The 15,380-nt window shown below is 42.5% G+C and overlaps 1 protein-coding gene across 1 annotated transcript; it reads right to left on the bottom strand.

Annotated features, from left to right (window-relative positions):
- Positions 1-337: 337 nt before the first annotated feature.
- LOC105016074 (14-3-3 protein zeta/delta) lies at positions 338-11,756 on the bottom strand. The gene is made up of 6 exons (XM_010879653.5): positions 11,432-11,756; positions 10,283-10,725; positions 3,361-3,484; positions 2,061-2,224; positions 1,580-1,675; positions 338-1,322 (listed from the first exon to the last, which is right to left on the bottom strand). The coding sequence occupies exons 2-6, from the start codon at positions 10,574-10,576 to the stop codon at positions 1,257-1,259; spliced, it is 744 nt and encodes a 247-aa protein (XP_010877955.1). The 5' UTR covers positions 10,577-10,725; positions 11,432-11,756; the 3' UTR covers positions 338-1,256.
- Between the last annotated feature and the right edge of the window lie 3,624 nt (positions 11,757-15,380).

Raw genomic sequence — 15,380 nt, 5'->3', positions numbered from 1 at the left:
AAAAGGCTTCAAATGTTTTACATTGTGTAATGAATCTAGAATATGTTGTCATTTTTGATTTGAATTACAGAAAAAATGAACTTTTCCACAATATTCATATTTTTTAGATGCACCTTGTCTCTTACATTCAACATTACTCTTAACCAACTTACTCTAACCCGTAATGCCTAAATGTAAAAATAACCCTTATTCTAAAACCATGCTACACTGTTTCTCTGAACCTTTCCCTACTGGGAACCAGATAAAACAAAAATGTACGTTATAAAGAAGTAAAATCTGACAACTATCCCCACAGACCACACCCACCCCTTCAAGAAATACTCAAGCTCAAGATTGGTTTAAAAAATGTCATTTTTATTAATGTTACATAGCTGATACATGGGGCATCAAACATTTTCACGAGGCATTTGGGGACTACAATCGATGATTAGCAAAAACACAACAGTGGTCCAAATCTAATGACAATCACTGGACTAACCAAGCACCCTTGGTGACATGTGCACAAACCTGCATTGAAAAGTAACACACTGGACACCTGGCGACTAGAGCTTCCGTTCCTGCTCCAGGGGAACATTAAATGACATGAATGTGGGGCCACTTCTCTTCCCATTATGACAATTTTAGTTTTTGGTCTTTAGAAAGCCTCTATTCTCCTTAACCAGACATGCATTATAGTGACTATCAAAACCTGGATGGGCAGGGGGGAGAGGAAAGACCGTCAGAACCAATAGAAATTACCTGGTTGCAAAAACACTTGGTGCCAGCTCATAGACTGACCCTCCCTGCAGAATGCAACAATTGGACTTGTTCATGTTGGACGTCAGCAGCTGTAACCATACCAGAGAACCGTGTGACAAATACTATATAGGGTGAAGGAACCATTTATCCAATCTGTTTAACAAACACCCTGTTCTAAGAACATTTAAACTGCCCTTGTTTGATGGGACTAACTTTTTTTTTGTAGCTCACTGAAAAGCTCTAGGTCTTGTCTTCCTCTAAATTTGACTAAAACTGATACAAGTAAAGCTATTAAATACTTTTCCAACAGCAGAAACTGCACACATGAAAGGCCAGGACAAAAACCAAGGAATGGATTTTTTTTCTCAATCTTTTTTTTCCTTTTTTGTTCAAATCTGCAGTGTAAAAAGACAGTGGAATTTCCACACGCAGTTTGTTCAGTAATGGGTTTCATTGCCAGAATAAAGGAATGGAGACGTAAAAAGGTTCTGTTTTTGGAAAGATGACCCCGTTGAGTTTCAGTTGTCGGCCTCCCCAGCCTCGCCCCCCTCGCCTTCCTCAGGGGCGTTGTCGGACGTCCATAACTAGAGAGAGACACACTAACGTTAGAAACGGCTTTACACCCACCAGCTTAGGTTTTCTAGCCACGCTGGGCAGAGGAGCTGTATACTAAAGAATCACATGAGAAGGAACAATTGCTCAAAGACAAATCCTCTTCGGCTTACAACTTGTTATACATGCAGACAGTCTACATGACCATTGCTGAACATGAAAAATATATATTTAAAACAGAAATAGGTTTAATTTGAAAAGGTGAAACAGGGACTAGAGCAGAACTCACTGTCAGGTTGTCTCTGAGCAGCTGCATAATGAGAGTGCTGTCTTTGTACGACTCCTCGTTCAGTTTGTCCAGCTCTGCAATGGCGTCGTCAAATGCCTGGAGACCCAGAAGCACATCATGTTTATTAGACATGAAGCTACCAGAGCAGCCACATACAACAGCCACAAAAACCATGTACTTGATATATTCCCCTGCAATACCTTTCCCTGGGGAAAATAACATCTTTACAATACACCCATTTAGACTGAATGGGAGAACTAAAAGCACAAGCAGATAAAATAAAAAAATCTAACAAAGACCCGGATTGTGTCATTTCCATTTGATAGCGTTTTAAGTGTCATATCACCAACAGGCCACGGTGAGGTACCCCAGGACTTACAGAACAGCAGCACCTCCATCTCACAGAACCAGGGGTGCTTGTCCAGGGCTTTAGTACAAAGTGTGTACTACTGGGATTGCAGTTAGGAAAATTAGAACTGACCTGTTTGGCCAATGAGCAGGCCTTCTCGGGGGAGTTGAGGATCTCGTAGAAGAAGACCGAGAAGTTCAGGGCCAGGCCGAGGCGGATGGGGTGGGTGGGGTCCATCTCTTTCTTGCTGATGTCAAAGGCCTGCTGGTAGGCCTCCTGAGAGTTATCTATGGTGGCTGAGGACACAACACAGGCCATAAATGGGAGGCTTTCAGGGGGCACACATACCTCTTCTGACTCCAAAGACCAAGTGACAGACTGACTGAAGGCTTTATTTCCTCAGAGTAAAAATCAGGGACACAGGAGGTGTTAGCAGGGGCTTCAAGCGAAGTCAAGTTGTTAACAGTTCATTAACAACTGCTTCAGCAAAGTGTTTTCCAGAGTGACTTAGTCAAAAGAGCATTTTGTTTGTATCGGCCTCCCTTGGGAATCGAATGCACAACATTACCGCTGAATGTGCCAGGCTCTGCCAACTGAGCCAGCGGACCAGCAGTTCACAGCAACAGGCAAGAAGCAGAAGACAGTGGTTGAGCAACACATGCATTTCCTTTCCTCCAGACCCCATTCAAATCCACAGGCTAATAACAGGGGGCCTGGATCTCACTCTGTTTTGCCACACAATTGGTGCCAGCGGGAGGCTCATAACAGACCATGCAGCACACTAGGCCACCCCCCTTCACCTAATCCTAGGAGAAGGGCCTGTGATCACTAGGCCACTCCCCCCAGACCATTTCCAGGGCGGGGACAAACTGTGCTGTTTCCTAGCGGCTACTAATGCAAGAGGGGCCCCAAGTACAACGCAAAGGGGCCCTCATTTGCCAACTGCAGCAGAGGGCTCTTCAACTCCCATTCCTGAAAAGCAGCAGTCTGCTGCGTTGTACTCAAAATCTGATCGAGTGTGTCGGATTTCAATGATACGCAGGTTAATAAGCCATGCCACGTTATACTGCTGGGGTTGGAGTGAACCTAGGTGGTCATCTACCCAGGAAGAGTACTGCAGGAGAAAACATCATGAAAGGAAGTCCAAGAGCGCATTGAAACAGATGAACAAATGCTGGTCTTTATTTAGACGATGCTCAGAGGGCAGATTCATCCTGGAGCTGTTAGTCAGCAACATCAGTGTACACCTCCCCATCTGACTCAAGACTACTTCAAAGTTCTGGTATTTAGAAGTGAAGGGCAATTTCTAAATAAAACCTTTTACATCTAGCTCAAGTTTCACCTGGCAAGAGAAGCAAGGGTTCCTCAGAGTAATTCACACAAAATGTATTGTCTGCAGCATTCAGTTGAGAAGAACAGATATAAATCTCACCTGTCTTGTCATCCCCAGAGGCAACTTCAGCCAGGTATCTGTAGTAGTCGCCCTTCATCTTAAGATAGAACACTTTGCTTTCAGCATTGGTGGAGTTCTCAATTAAATATTTAGTCAGCAGTTCCTGAGAAAAAGGAAACAGGGATAAATCATGTGTGCACCTTCCATTTGACAGTCAATGTAAATTTATTGCCAAGTTAATTTATTTTGTTTAAAATTCTGTGGTCCCCATCCCACAAACCTACTCTAATGGGCTAAAGAAGAAAGGCCGATTCTGATTGGCTGAGCCATGACCATGAGTTGAGTTACCATAGTCTCCAGAGTTCCTCCCTGATAACAGTTGTGGGCAGATTAGCAAGTCAAATCCAAGGCAGCAACCAGCCTCAGCCTTTCCATTACAACTGATATAACCAAGACAACAGGATGAGTAGGAGCAGCGGCAAATCTACTGGACAGAATGCGATTAACTGCCACACGAGTCAACATGATCAATTCAAAAAGTAAAAATAAATTAAAATAAGAACAGACCAGTTGAGGAACCTCAGATGTATTCATTTTATTTCACCTTCATTCTACCAGGTGAGCCATAAGAACGATTACAACCATGATGACTAGGACAAAGGCAAAGTTGCACACAAAGGAGCCTGGAACGATTATGAACAAGCAGCTTTGTGAGGATGACGTTATGTCCATTCCAGGACATGCCCACAGGAGGGCAGTCGGAAACCCAAGTAGGCAGCTCATGTCACAGTGTAGTGGGAAGCCACATGAGAAGATATTGAATCACGATTTCTTTGACAAATATTGCATTTACGGTTATGATTTGCGATTTTCAATCATGGGTGTGACAGCGTAGATAATCTCACTTAGAGAGTATAGCCTACCTAATGTGCTATTAAACTGAATAAAAATCAAGTTCAGTGTTTTCTATATCACACTTATTACCAATTTAAAGGTGCAGCCTGAGTCCATTTATTCGTTTAACTGCTCAATGCAATGGTGTTTGCTAGGTTTGTGCCGTTGCCAAAGTTGGTAAAATGTCTCAACCCTTGAGGTATATTTTCTCCCATATTAAGTTTCTTGGCACTGACATTGAAGAGAAACGTTTAATAACCATGCTGTTGTATGTGAGACAGTATATCTTGGTGCCACTCCCTAACTTGAAGCAGACGTCTTCGCTAGCAGTTAGTGTTAACTCTAACATTCAAAAGAATTTAAAACAAAATTAGTCAGGTATTTAAGTAAACTACCAAAATGCCTCCAGCACCAGCAAGAAAAACTATTACGAACATAAGATGCTTGCCCCTTGCCTCGCTTGAAGTGAATCTCTCCTTTTTTTGGAGCTGAAAACTACATAAATTGACAATTTGGAGATTGCATGTCAATATCACAATTATAATTTTATATTGACCCCCCCCCCACACAATTAACCTAGCCCCAGATATGGGCAACCTAGCCCCCCCCCACACGATTAACCTAGCCCCAGATATGGCCAGCCTAGCCCCCCCACACAATTAACCTAGCCCCAGATATGGGCAACCTAGCCCCAGATATGGGCAACCTAGCCCCCGCCCCCCCACACGATTAACCTAGCCCCAGATATGGCCAGCCTAGCCCCCCCCCCCCCACACGATTAACCTAGCCCCAGATATGGCCAGCCTAGCCCTCCGCCCCCACACGATTAACCTAGCCCCAGATATGGGCAGCCTAGCCCCCCCCCCCCCCACACACACACACACACGATTAACCTAGCCCCAGATATGGGCAGCCTAGCCCCCCCCACACAATTAACCTAGCCCCAGATATGGGCAGCCTAGCCCCCCCCCCCCCACACACACACACACACGATTAACCTAGCCCCAGATATGGGCAGCCTAGCCCCCCCCACACAATTAACCTAGCCCCAGATATGGGCAGCCTAGCCCGCCCACATGGTTAACTCAGCCCCAGATACGCACAGACTGAACTGGGCTAAGCACAGCCATAGCAGGGAGCAAAAATCTTTCACACCGTGAAGGCATTCCAGCTCAGGCCTCCTGCCTGTCTTTTGGCCCAGATTCTTCCAGGCTCCTTTCTTCCCAGAGTTCCTCAGTGCTTGGTTACAGAGGCACTGCCACAGAATCAACCAGTGTCTCTCTAAAGGAGAACAACAGTCTCGATGTTCTAGCAATGCTTGTAAGCCACATCTTACAGTCTGAGCCTCCAGTCTACATTTAACCCCCACGGCAGAAGCATTAGCCACACTAACACCCAAACACACTGAAGAGGTTGAAGGAAAGAAAGCAGGCTCAATACATAACTTTTACATATAGATGTTTCTTCTGTAAGGAAACACTGAGCTGCCGGAAAACAGCTCCTGACCAGCCAGGACGCACTGGTGGCCCACAGAACAGGATCAGTCTTCAGAACAGCCAGATTAATGTTAATCTGTGTCAGTGAGAACAGGGCTTTAATGTCACCATTGACCAAATTCACCCCCAATGATGCCAACCCGGCACACTCTTACTGATATTTTACCCACTCCAAGTCGACAAGTCACGTCAAAACCCAGGAGATTATTCTAAACCAGGGGTTTATTAAAAACTCTTACCCTACAAGGGCCAGAGCCTGCTGGGTTTCTGTTCTACCTCTTCATTAATGTCACTAACCTGGTGTCCTGGGCGTAAATATGTACCCAACTAGAGCATTGCAATGAAGACCGTAGAACTGGCCTCAAGGAGCAGAGTTGAGTCAGAGGATACAACAATAACTGACGCGCTCACATGTCTTTAGTGCCAGGCATTCTTCACGTGTGTCACTGTGACAACAGACAGGAAAGGGGAATGGCGGGCAGCTTGATCGCAACACATTCAGTTCACATAGGGACATTGTTTCATAAATTAGTCTTTATTACGGGCACCAGACAAAGCAAGCTTGTACCTGACTGAAGCGCATGGTTTTTGGGTGTTTGTTGAATATGATCTCGGCAGTAACTCTGCGCCACAACATCTCAGACGGTGCTGACAAAGTTCCCAGCAGGTCAAGCAATTCTCCCCAGTCTGAACCAGCGCGGCCAAATCGATGGACTCCAATTACCCACTTCGCTTCTCTGTCGGAGAGCAGCGTGTCACAAACATTTGTGCCATTCTGCCAAGACCGCTGTGTGAATCTGGCACGGGTTTTCAATAATCCCCTCAAAACAATATAGGTCGTCGTCACGACAACCAGTTTGACATTGAAACAGGTCAAGGTCAGATCCACCGGCTAAGACGACACCAGCTAGATCACGGTTCTGATCGCTCCGAAAGCCTCAGTCAACATTGCCTAACAGACAATTGAACACTCTCCCCATAATAAGCTGTCTAATGACCACTGGTCCCTGATTAACCATTTGAGCAGACACACTGATGTGCCATGCACACATGCTTAGCTGTATTCACTACTAGTTTCAGGTTACCTGGTACGGCCAGCAAAGATGTCAAATTACTACAGTATAGTACAGATTCAGGCCAGCGAGCAACAGCAGAAGAAATTCTCCCACAGGCACAAACCTGTTTCTGTTTCCGCGGCAACCTCCTGCCCTTAAAGCAGAAGCTAATAAAAGTCTAGTATGTGCTTTTTTTTTTAGGTCACAAGATGTCTTTGAAAACTGAATTGTTTTGGAAACATTACACAGCACACTCAATCACTTATGGGGGTGTGGTAGATGTAATCTGGCTGGTAAAGACATATAGGACTGGTAGATATTTAATCCACTTGCCACAGTGAACCAAAAATTTAATAACAACTGAGAATTTGTAAAAAATTTTAAAAACTATTTTGGTTTCCACCACCTCAATATAGACAAGGATATACATTCATTCTAAACCATAAACAATTAATTTCACTGCAATGTTTTGTTTGAAGCACAATTTCATAACTCACTGGGGTGCTACTGTAGCGTCACATTCTGAGATTACATAAGGTCTTAACATGGCAGCAGTTCTAGAACCAGGCCAATCGCATCATACATGGCCTTGGGCACCGCAGTGCATGCTGGGTACAGCAGAAGAGTTCCACCTTTTCTATGACAAATGCCCTATGTGCATACAAATGCATGTATTTTGACCATACATAAAATGTTTGGTTATTCTATATTTAGCTTGTGTCTCTTGTTCTGGAAACACCAATTAGTTGGCTTTAGGATTAGGAAGCTGGCACTGCTAAAAATAATGCTATCACTAACTAGCTAGCTGGCAGAACACCATTGCGCCTAACTATACCCTGCACAGGAGCAAAAGAAAACATTAACTATCCACCATCCAGTTACAGCAGTGTGAACCAGCACCCAGCTGCCAAACTAGCAAGTAACAACACCACACCCCCACCAAGCCTGTGACACCACACCCTCCGTCAACACTGCCAGGTTGAGTCAGACAGAGGCAAGGGCACAGAAACTGGGTAGCTGTGGGCCACTGCTGCCAGATGAACCCAGAGAAAACACTGCCATCCACAGATATGGAGGGAGACATTGTTTTAGAGGTCTCAGTTGATTGGTCTTAATAAACAAAAAGGTAAATATATGCCTTGAGGGCTCTCCAGGCTAAGCGGGCCTGACACTGACACTCTGCTCAGTAGAATGCTCCTGATCATCAACAAGGCTTTACAGGGCTGCTGTTTTAATTGGACTTGAATATGCACATTCATAATTTGAAGCAATTGGTACATCCACCTCTGTACTTAAACAGAGGATTACAGCTTTAACTTTTTTGGTGCAGTCAGTTTTGTTTGCAAATAAAACTTAACATTATAAAAAAGGTCAATAAACAGTCATCTCTAATATGTGCATCACAACTGGCCTGGTATCCAGCAGCTCATTCAACCCCCCCCCACCAACTCCTTATCCCAGACCTCATTGTGTCTAGAAGGCCAGCAGGTCAGGGAAATTCAACCTTACAGCTAAGCCTCTTCCAAGATCCTGTGTTAATCCACCATCAAGACCAGATAGAAATAATGCACAAAGCCGTTCACTAACACAACCGTGAATTTGACAAGTGAAAACCATTTCTCCTGAGGAAACAGACACCCATGCTTAAAAAGCAATGGAAAAACTGTCAGGAATAATTCAGTAACGCAATCAGAGCACCACAGCAATTCAGAGAGTTTGACGGGTAGCTAGCTAGGTTAGTGGTGTTCAGACAGAGGAGGCCTATTGAGCAAACTGGGTGATGACAGTCCAGTTACACAATGCTTCATTACAACTCATAAGCTGAATGAATGATTATCAAAACGGGAGGAGAAACACGCCTTCGTTTCAGGCCTGTAACAGCATGGATTTTGCACAGCCAGGGAATGTTACCCATTCCGACACACCTTGCTGCTCTGACACACAGCAATGACCTTTGTCAATCTGCGCCGCAGAGTGTTAAAACCCAATTGTTCAGTGTGACGAAATCCCAACAGGAAGGGGGGAGGGGAAACAATCCTTCCTTCTCATCTCGAACTCAGGGCCAGGGGGAAAAGCCCCTTTTTAGGCCAAAGGAACTTGTGGAGGAAACATGGGCCATGACATTTGGCCCAAATTGCATTGCAACAATCTATTGTTAGTCTAACAGCAGCCTAATTAGAAAAGTGCGATGCTACCCAGGTTTTCAAATACGTTCCTGTTTGGTAATTGAATCAATAAAGCAAATGAATGTCCAGTATAATTCTACCAAAGGCAATTCTACTTCCATTGAAACCAGACCAAATCCAATCCTAATAGAATGAACAAAAATGAGTAAGAAAAAGTCCACAACTGTAAAGCTGGTAATGCCCCTACACTGAGGAATACAGAATGCCTAGTGTTTATTTATTCACATTAATGTCATTGCTCCTAATTTAAAGTGCAAATGAACCCCCCAACCCAAAAGTACCCCTATGCTTTGAAACGGCAGATGTGTCATGAATGACTCCTAAAAATGAATTATACATCAAATTGACTAATAAGTGTAAATAAGAATTTCGATCAGGGATTCAGTCTCCCATAAAGAGTTTGGACTTGTGTGGATCGCCATAAAATTTACGTTGGGCTTGGAAGAATGAGGCATTTGTGACCAACTCCATGGGCAAACTGTCAGAGAGACAACATGCAAGAATGCACCCCCTTCCTCTTGCTGACAGACTTGTTTCGAAGTCTGTATGAAGCAATGCAGTTCACGCTAAATAGAGCAGATTGACAGAACACTTCTTACAGTACCATCCAACTAACCTCTGCTTGAGCAAGCTAACATAAGCTAGTGTTGCCACGTTAATTAGCCTACATTTCTATGCCAATATGAATCCAACAATAGTTAACCATCAAATACACACCCTGTGCCTAAGGTGCAGTTAATGTAATGTTCCAACTGTTTCTTATAAAAACATAAAAAAAAAAAAAAAAAAAAAGAGATTCCTACCTTCTGGACATAACTAAGATGTGACAGAAATAACAGAAGCTAGCCCTGGGGTCTCCACTGGAGAACTACTGTCTTGAGACTTTCCACTCCAACCCTAATTTATCACACCTGACTAATAATTAGACAGTTAATTACTGACTTAGGCTGCATCACAGTAACTCTCCAGGAGCAGGGATGGAGACCCCTGAACTAGCCACTGCTTGGCCCAGATAAACTGAATCCTATAACCAGCTCTCATCTGAATTCAAACATGGCTGCTTCATAGCTATATGAGCAATATAAAAAATTAGTTACAATCAGTAAGCTAAGTTGCCCTTGAAATAATAGATTTTCCTAAGAGATACAACTTCATGACATAACTGCATTAAATTCACACATTTTAAAATGATCCAGTATGAATCCGACCAATTGCGCAGTGGCAAGCTGGGCGAGGGAGACGGCTGTACTCAGGACCCTAGACAACCATGCATTAACACCTAGTCATTCAATATCTTAAAAAAAGATTCCGTAAAAACAGTACTACATACCAGTACGTCGTTGCAGATCTCTCTTAGCTCGCCCTCCACCTTCTCTCGGTATTCGTTGACCATTGCAAGCTTCTTGTCGCTTCCCTCGGTCTTCTGTCCGATGCTCGAGATGACCCTCCATGCCGACCGCCGTGCTCCAACCACGTTCTTGTATGCGACAGATAGAAGGTTCCTCTCCTCGTTTGACAGCTCGCCCCCCTGCTCCGTTACCTCTTTCATGGAGGCTGCCATGTCGTCGTAGCGTTCGGCTTGCTCTGCCAACTTGGCCTTCTGAATCAGCTCCGTTTTATCCATTGTTTTTAATTCTTTAATGTGTAATCTGAGTTTGACTCGCGAAGGACTAGTTAAAAACAATAGGAGTCCGGGAATGCAACAGGGAATTAATTGAAAAGGGAGGTGAACGGTGGATAGTTGGGGATGTTGCGAAGTATTCCACCAAAAACCTGCACATGCAAAACGGGAGGTTCACGTCACTAAGACAGTTTATCATAACATGATCATGTGAAAATTCAATGTAACTAGCGCCAACGAAGACATCTCTGCAAATCTATCTCGGTCTACATTCATTGGGACAGTGTGCATGGACGCCGTTTCTGTCGAATTGGATTGAGCAATGACGGAGTTATTTAGTTGGCGATACATTTAACGAACAGGAGTCAACACAAAAACACAACGTACTTCGATAGAAAGTAACATAGGTAATGTAATTACGTAATATTATTAGCCAGCGCAGTGGTCACAATTACACTGCAGTTGTTTAACCTGAGCTAACTAGCATTCTATGTTACGCTAAAGAAATAAGTTGAGTTACTAACAAGCAATTATACTGTACTAATGTGACTGAGCATAAATTACATTATGCAAATCCCACAATTAGGAACATGTAGTTTCGCAAACAACCGAATACGTAATGTACTGTAGCCAACCGGATTACTCACGTTAGTTAGCCCGCTAACTAGCCTACTCTCTGTGGTAGAGCTAAAAGCTAATGTTAGCAAGCTAGTAGTAGCGCTGGGCCACTCCTTTCAGTAAGAATGGGTTGGTTGATACAAAATAACAGTGCCCTGACATGAGCTTGGCTATAACAGAACAGTTATTAATACATAGAACATTTAAAATAATTAAAGTAGTATTTCCGAATGTTCTAACCTTACAAGGTCCGATTTGTTCCTCCGAATTGATCCGCTTTGAGATTGGTAACCTTATGAGGCAGAGGGAAAAACTGCAGCCGTGAAATCCAACCAAAGTACCAGATGGGGCGTCTCTGAGTAACTATGATTCTCCAATCAGAAATATACTTCTCAGCCTGTCAGCGAGGATTTCAACAGATACGAGCCAGCAGCAATTTTGCGCGGGGAAAGGGGCGGGAGTTAAAAGACAAGTTCGACTGGCCTGTAGGCAGCGGATGGGGCCACGGGGTTTCCGCCAATTAGAGCAAGGGACAATACATCACCATTGCCTTGGTCAGCGTGATTACGCCCTCAATAATCCGTCCACGTTAAGAAATTAGTTAATTATTAAGCAGGTAATTCGTTTTTTTTTTATGGAAGTCAATTTGAGAAGTTGGGAAGTTACTCAAAGTTAAACTGAATATTTCGTTACCTCTATCGGATCTAATACAATTTCCATAGGGCCGGTTTCGCGGACACGGATTAAACCTATGCTAGGACTAAAAGTCAAGTTCAACAGAACTCATTTGAGCTTGTTTTTTTTAGTTCTAGGCGTAATCTGTGTCGGCGAAACCGGCCCATAATGTTTAGCTTGTCTATGAAAACTCTACTGCTGCAGCTACTAGAGAACCTTTAAATGGCTTCCAGTGTACCAGGAATGTCCAACTAACCCGAAATTGAAGATGCTATCCAAGTATTAAAATATGTATTATCTCTATATATAAACTCTTCCAGATGTTAGTTTTCTGTTTAAACATGTTTTGCTCTATGAAATATTGAAACAATAGCTACTTTCCTCATTCAGACCTGTCTAATTAAGGCAGGTGCTGCAAGTCGTGATGACAGTCACCTGTTTCAATCAATGAGGTTTAAGAGATAGGTTTGGATTTTTTAACGGTGCATAACATTTACAATAATGAAACCAATGGAATCTGTACACCGATTTTTAGAAGATACACGTTTGACCTATTTGCAAACAGATGTAGTATTGCTAATTTCTAGTTGCTATGCTTTAAACAATTAGAAACACAGATTGAAAGTCATACACATATCTGGGTCTGAAAGCCATACACATATCTGGGTCTGCTAATAAGTGTGATGCACATAATACAGGCAACAGCAATAAATAAATAAACTATACTGGTGTTCCCTATTAAAACTCTGGATTGCATGGGATTAGTATAGCATCTATTGATCGAATATTAACAAAAACATGAAAGTAATGAGATGTATTCTCCAGTTCAAACAGAGGAATAGGCATGCTTTTGACTTAGTGTCTGTGAAATCTATTTGGATCATTAGAATCTAATGGAAAACCCTGTTCTGACAATTTCATTATCTTAAAGGTGCTATGTTCACATTGCTGCATTTGAAGAGCTATTTTAAAAACATACTTGTATCAAAAAGTTACCTCACCCAGTTTCAGACATATAAATATTCAGAATCCCAAACACAAATGAGCTTTGATAACTGTGCAGCAAGGGTATTGGAGAGCTAGAATTGGTTGTCTATCTTATTTTGTGTTCTAAACCAATGACTGTTGTGCTAGGTGGGATTTTCAGCTACAAAATTATGTAATTGCAGTGTATCCACAATGTTGACTTTTTAAACTCTGCTCATTAATAAATGATCATGTGGCCTCTAATAGGCCTCTCTTTAGTATGTTTGTATTTACATGGTTATTGTATGTTTGCTCAAACGTGTTGTAATTGTACAAACATTTAATGTAAACCTCTATGGTGTGCGAGGGGGCCCCTATATCCAATTAGGCTTAGGGCCCCCAAAAGGCTGGAACCGGCGGAGCCAATGGGCAAATGTCTTACTGATAAATTGTATTCCTTTGATGATCAACTGGCTAGGTCATTTGCAAACCCATGTTGTTTCCCCTGTGGCCATCACACGTTTTAGCCTGAGATGAAAAGGCGACATCTGCGTCATCCTTTTCTGTGATTACATAATACTATGTGACTTGGTTTGTGTATACATGTATAACATTTACAATGTCAGAAGTAGCCTAGCCTGCCTACTGGTAATACAACGTTCTCTGTGTAGCCCAGTGATGCACAAACAGGATTTTTTTTAAAAACGAAATAGAAATGTTGCAGAACAACATGTATATATTTTTGAAATCATAATCAATCTTCCTCTTATTTCTGACTGGCACCTGCTCTTGGTAAAATCGACCAGCCAAATCGAGTACACTCAGGCTTCATCCTGTAAATGATACAGTATTGATAATGTTTTGTTCACTGATGAGAGTGTTTAGAAGCCTATTATATATCAACCATTAACTGACATTCTCTCTAAGGCTTGTCTTCAAAATGACTTCCCCTACAAAAGTTCTTTGGGGTGGTCCAGAGGTTTTATGCCTCGCCCTGTCGTGCCCATGTACTGCTGCCGCATGTCTGGAAATTAATTTGCGACTTCTTGCAGCCATTTTGTTTATCTCTGTTAAGTCTGTCCTCTGGGATTATTGTCAGTTAATAGGCAGGATGCATTAGTTGAAGTGAAAGGCTCGAAAATCCCTCTGAAAGGCCCTGATTGCTCACATATTGTCCTGGGAAACACTGTCCACTAGATCACAGAGCATCAAAGTCACATCCGTTCCCCATGTAACCTGTATTGTCATTGACTTTGAAGTATACGGCTGTGATTGCAGTTGACTGGTTGGTTTTACACCCTGGGACCTAATAGAAAGTGCTTTATTTCTTTGTAATGGATTGTGCAGTTCCTATGAAATATAGCCTGAATCAAGGGCTTGATGTCCCAGAAGGACCAAGAGAAGCTCATCCATGCTTTTATCTCTAGTAGGGTTGACTACTGTAATGAACTTTTAACTGGACTCCCCAAAAAGACTGTAAAACAGCTACAGCTCATTCAGAATGCAGCTGCTAGAATGCTGCTGCACTGAAAGGTGTCGGCCCCCGAATACATTTCTGATATGTTTGAAGAATATAAACCGAGCAGGGCTCTTAGATCCATGAACACAGGTCAGCTAGTAGAGCCCATAGTCCAAACTAAATATGTCAAAGCTGCATTTAGCAGTTATACTGCACATAACTGGAATAAACTACCAGAAGATCTTAGAGGTGCCCCAAATGTATCAAAATTTTTTAAATACAGGTACAAAACACTTCTCTTTTCACATGCCTATGACTGAGCGTTTCAACTTAACCACACTATTAGCCTTGTAGCTATTATAGTTACATAGCTTCCTCACAGAATCTACTACGGAATCTAACAGTTTAGTATATCTTTTTATTCAAATTCGTCTTTATTCTATTTCCTATTTTTTATTCTATGTAAAGCACATTGAATTACCTATTTGATGTATGTTTTTGTTCTAGTATTTGTTTTTATTGTATTTTTATATTTTTCTTTGTAAAGCACATTGAATTGTGCTATATAAATAAACTTGCTTGCTTGCTATGAATGACTGGGTTTATATGTGTTTAACTGTAAAGGGATAACATAGTGACCTCACATACAGATACTCACAAGCAAACACAAGTCTGTTGTGAAATGAGTCAAAACTCAGGGAAGAAATAGTTTAAGGAAGTCCATTCATTCCCACCTGGGTTCTTGAGTTACAGGGCTTGTGTGTGACATTCCGGACTTGTAATTGATCCATATGTGAGGCCACTAAAGAACTGTCCCTCTACAGTCCTGCACAGCCGGGTCATTTGTATTCTATTGACCCATTTCAGCCGTGTTGACCCTCAACAGATGAGATGGAGCTCTTAACCAGTAGCATTGTTTGTTGTTGTTATTGTGTGATGTTGTCTGGATGCTTCCTTAGGGTTCTTAAAGACTTCTATGAGCAACCTACCGTCAGCTCTTGTCCTGAATTTGGTGGGAGGACCAGTCCAAAGCAGACTGCGGGTGGTCTGGAATTTTCTCAATTTCTTGAATGTCCATCCTACAATATC

The sequence above is a fragment of the Esox lucius genome, chromosome 15 (genome assembly GCF_011004845.1).
Source record: "Esox lucius isolate fEsoLuc1 chromosome 15, fEsoLuc1.pri, whole genome shotgun sequence".
Taxonomy (NCBI): domain Eukaryota; kingdom Metazoa; phylum Chordata; class Actinopteri; order Esociformes; family Esocidae; genus Esox; species Esox lucius.
This window is presented reverse-complemented; position numbering and strand designations above follow the sequence as displayed.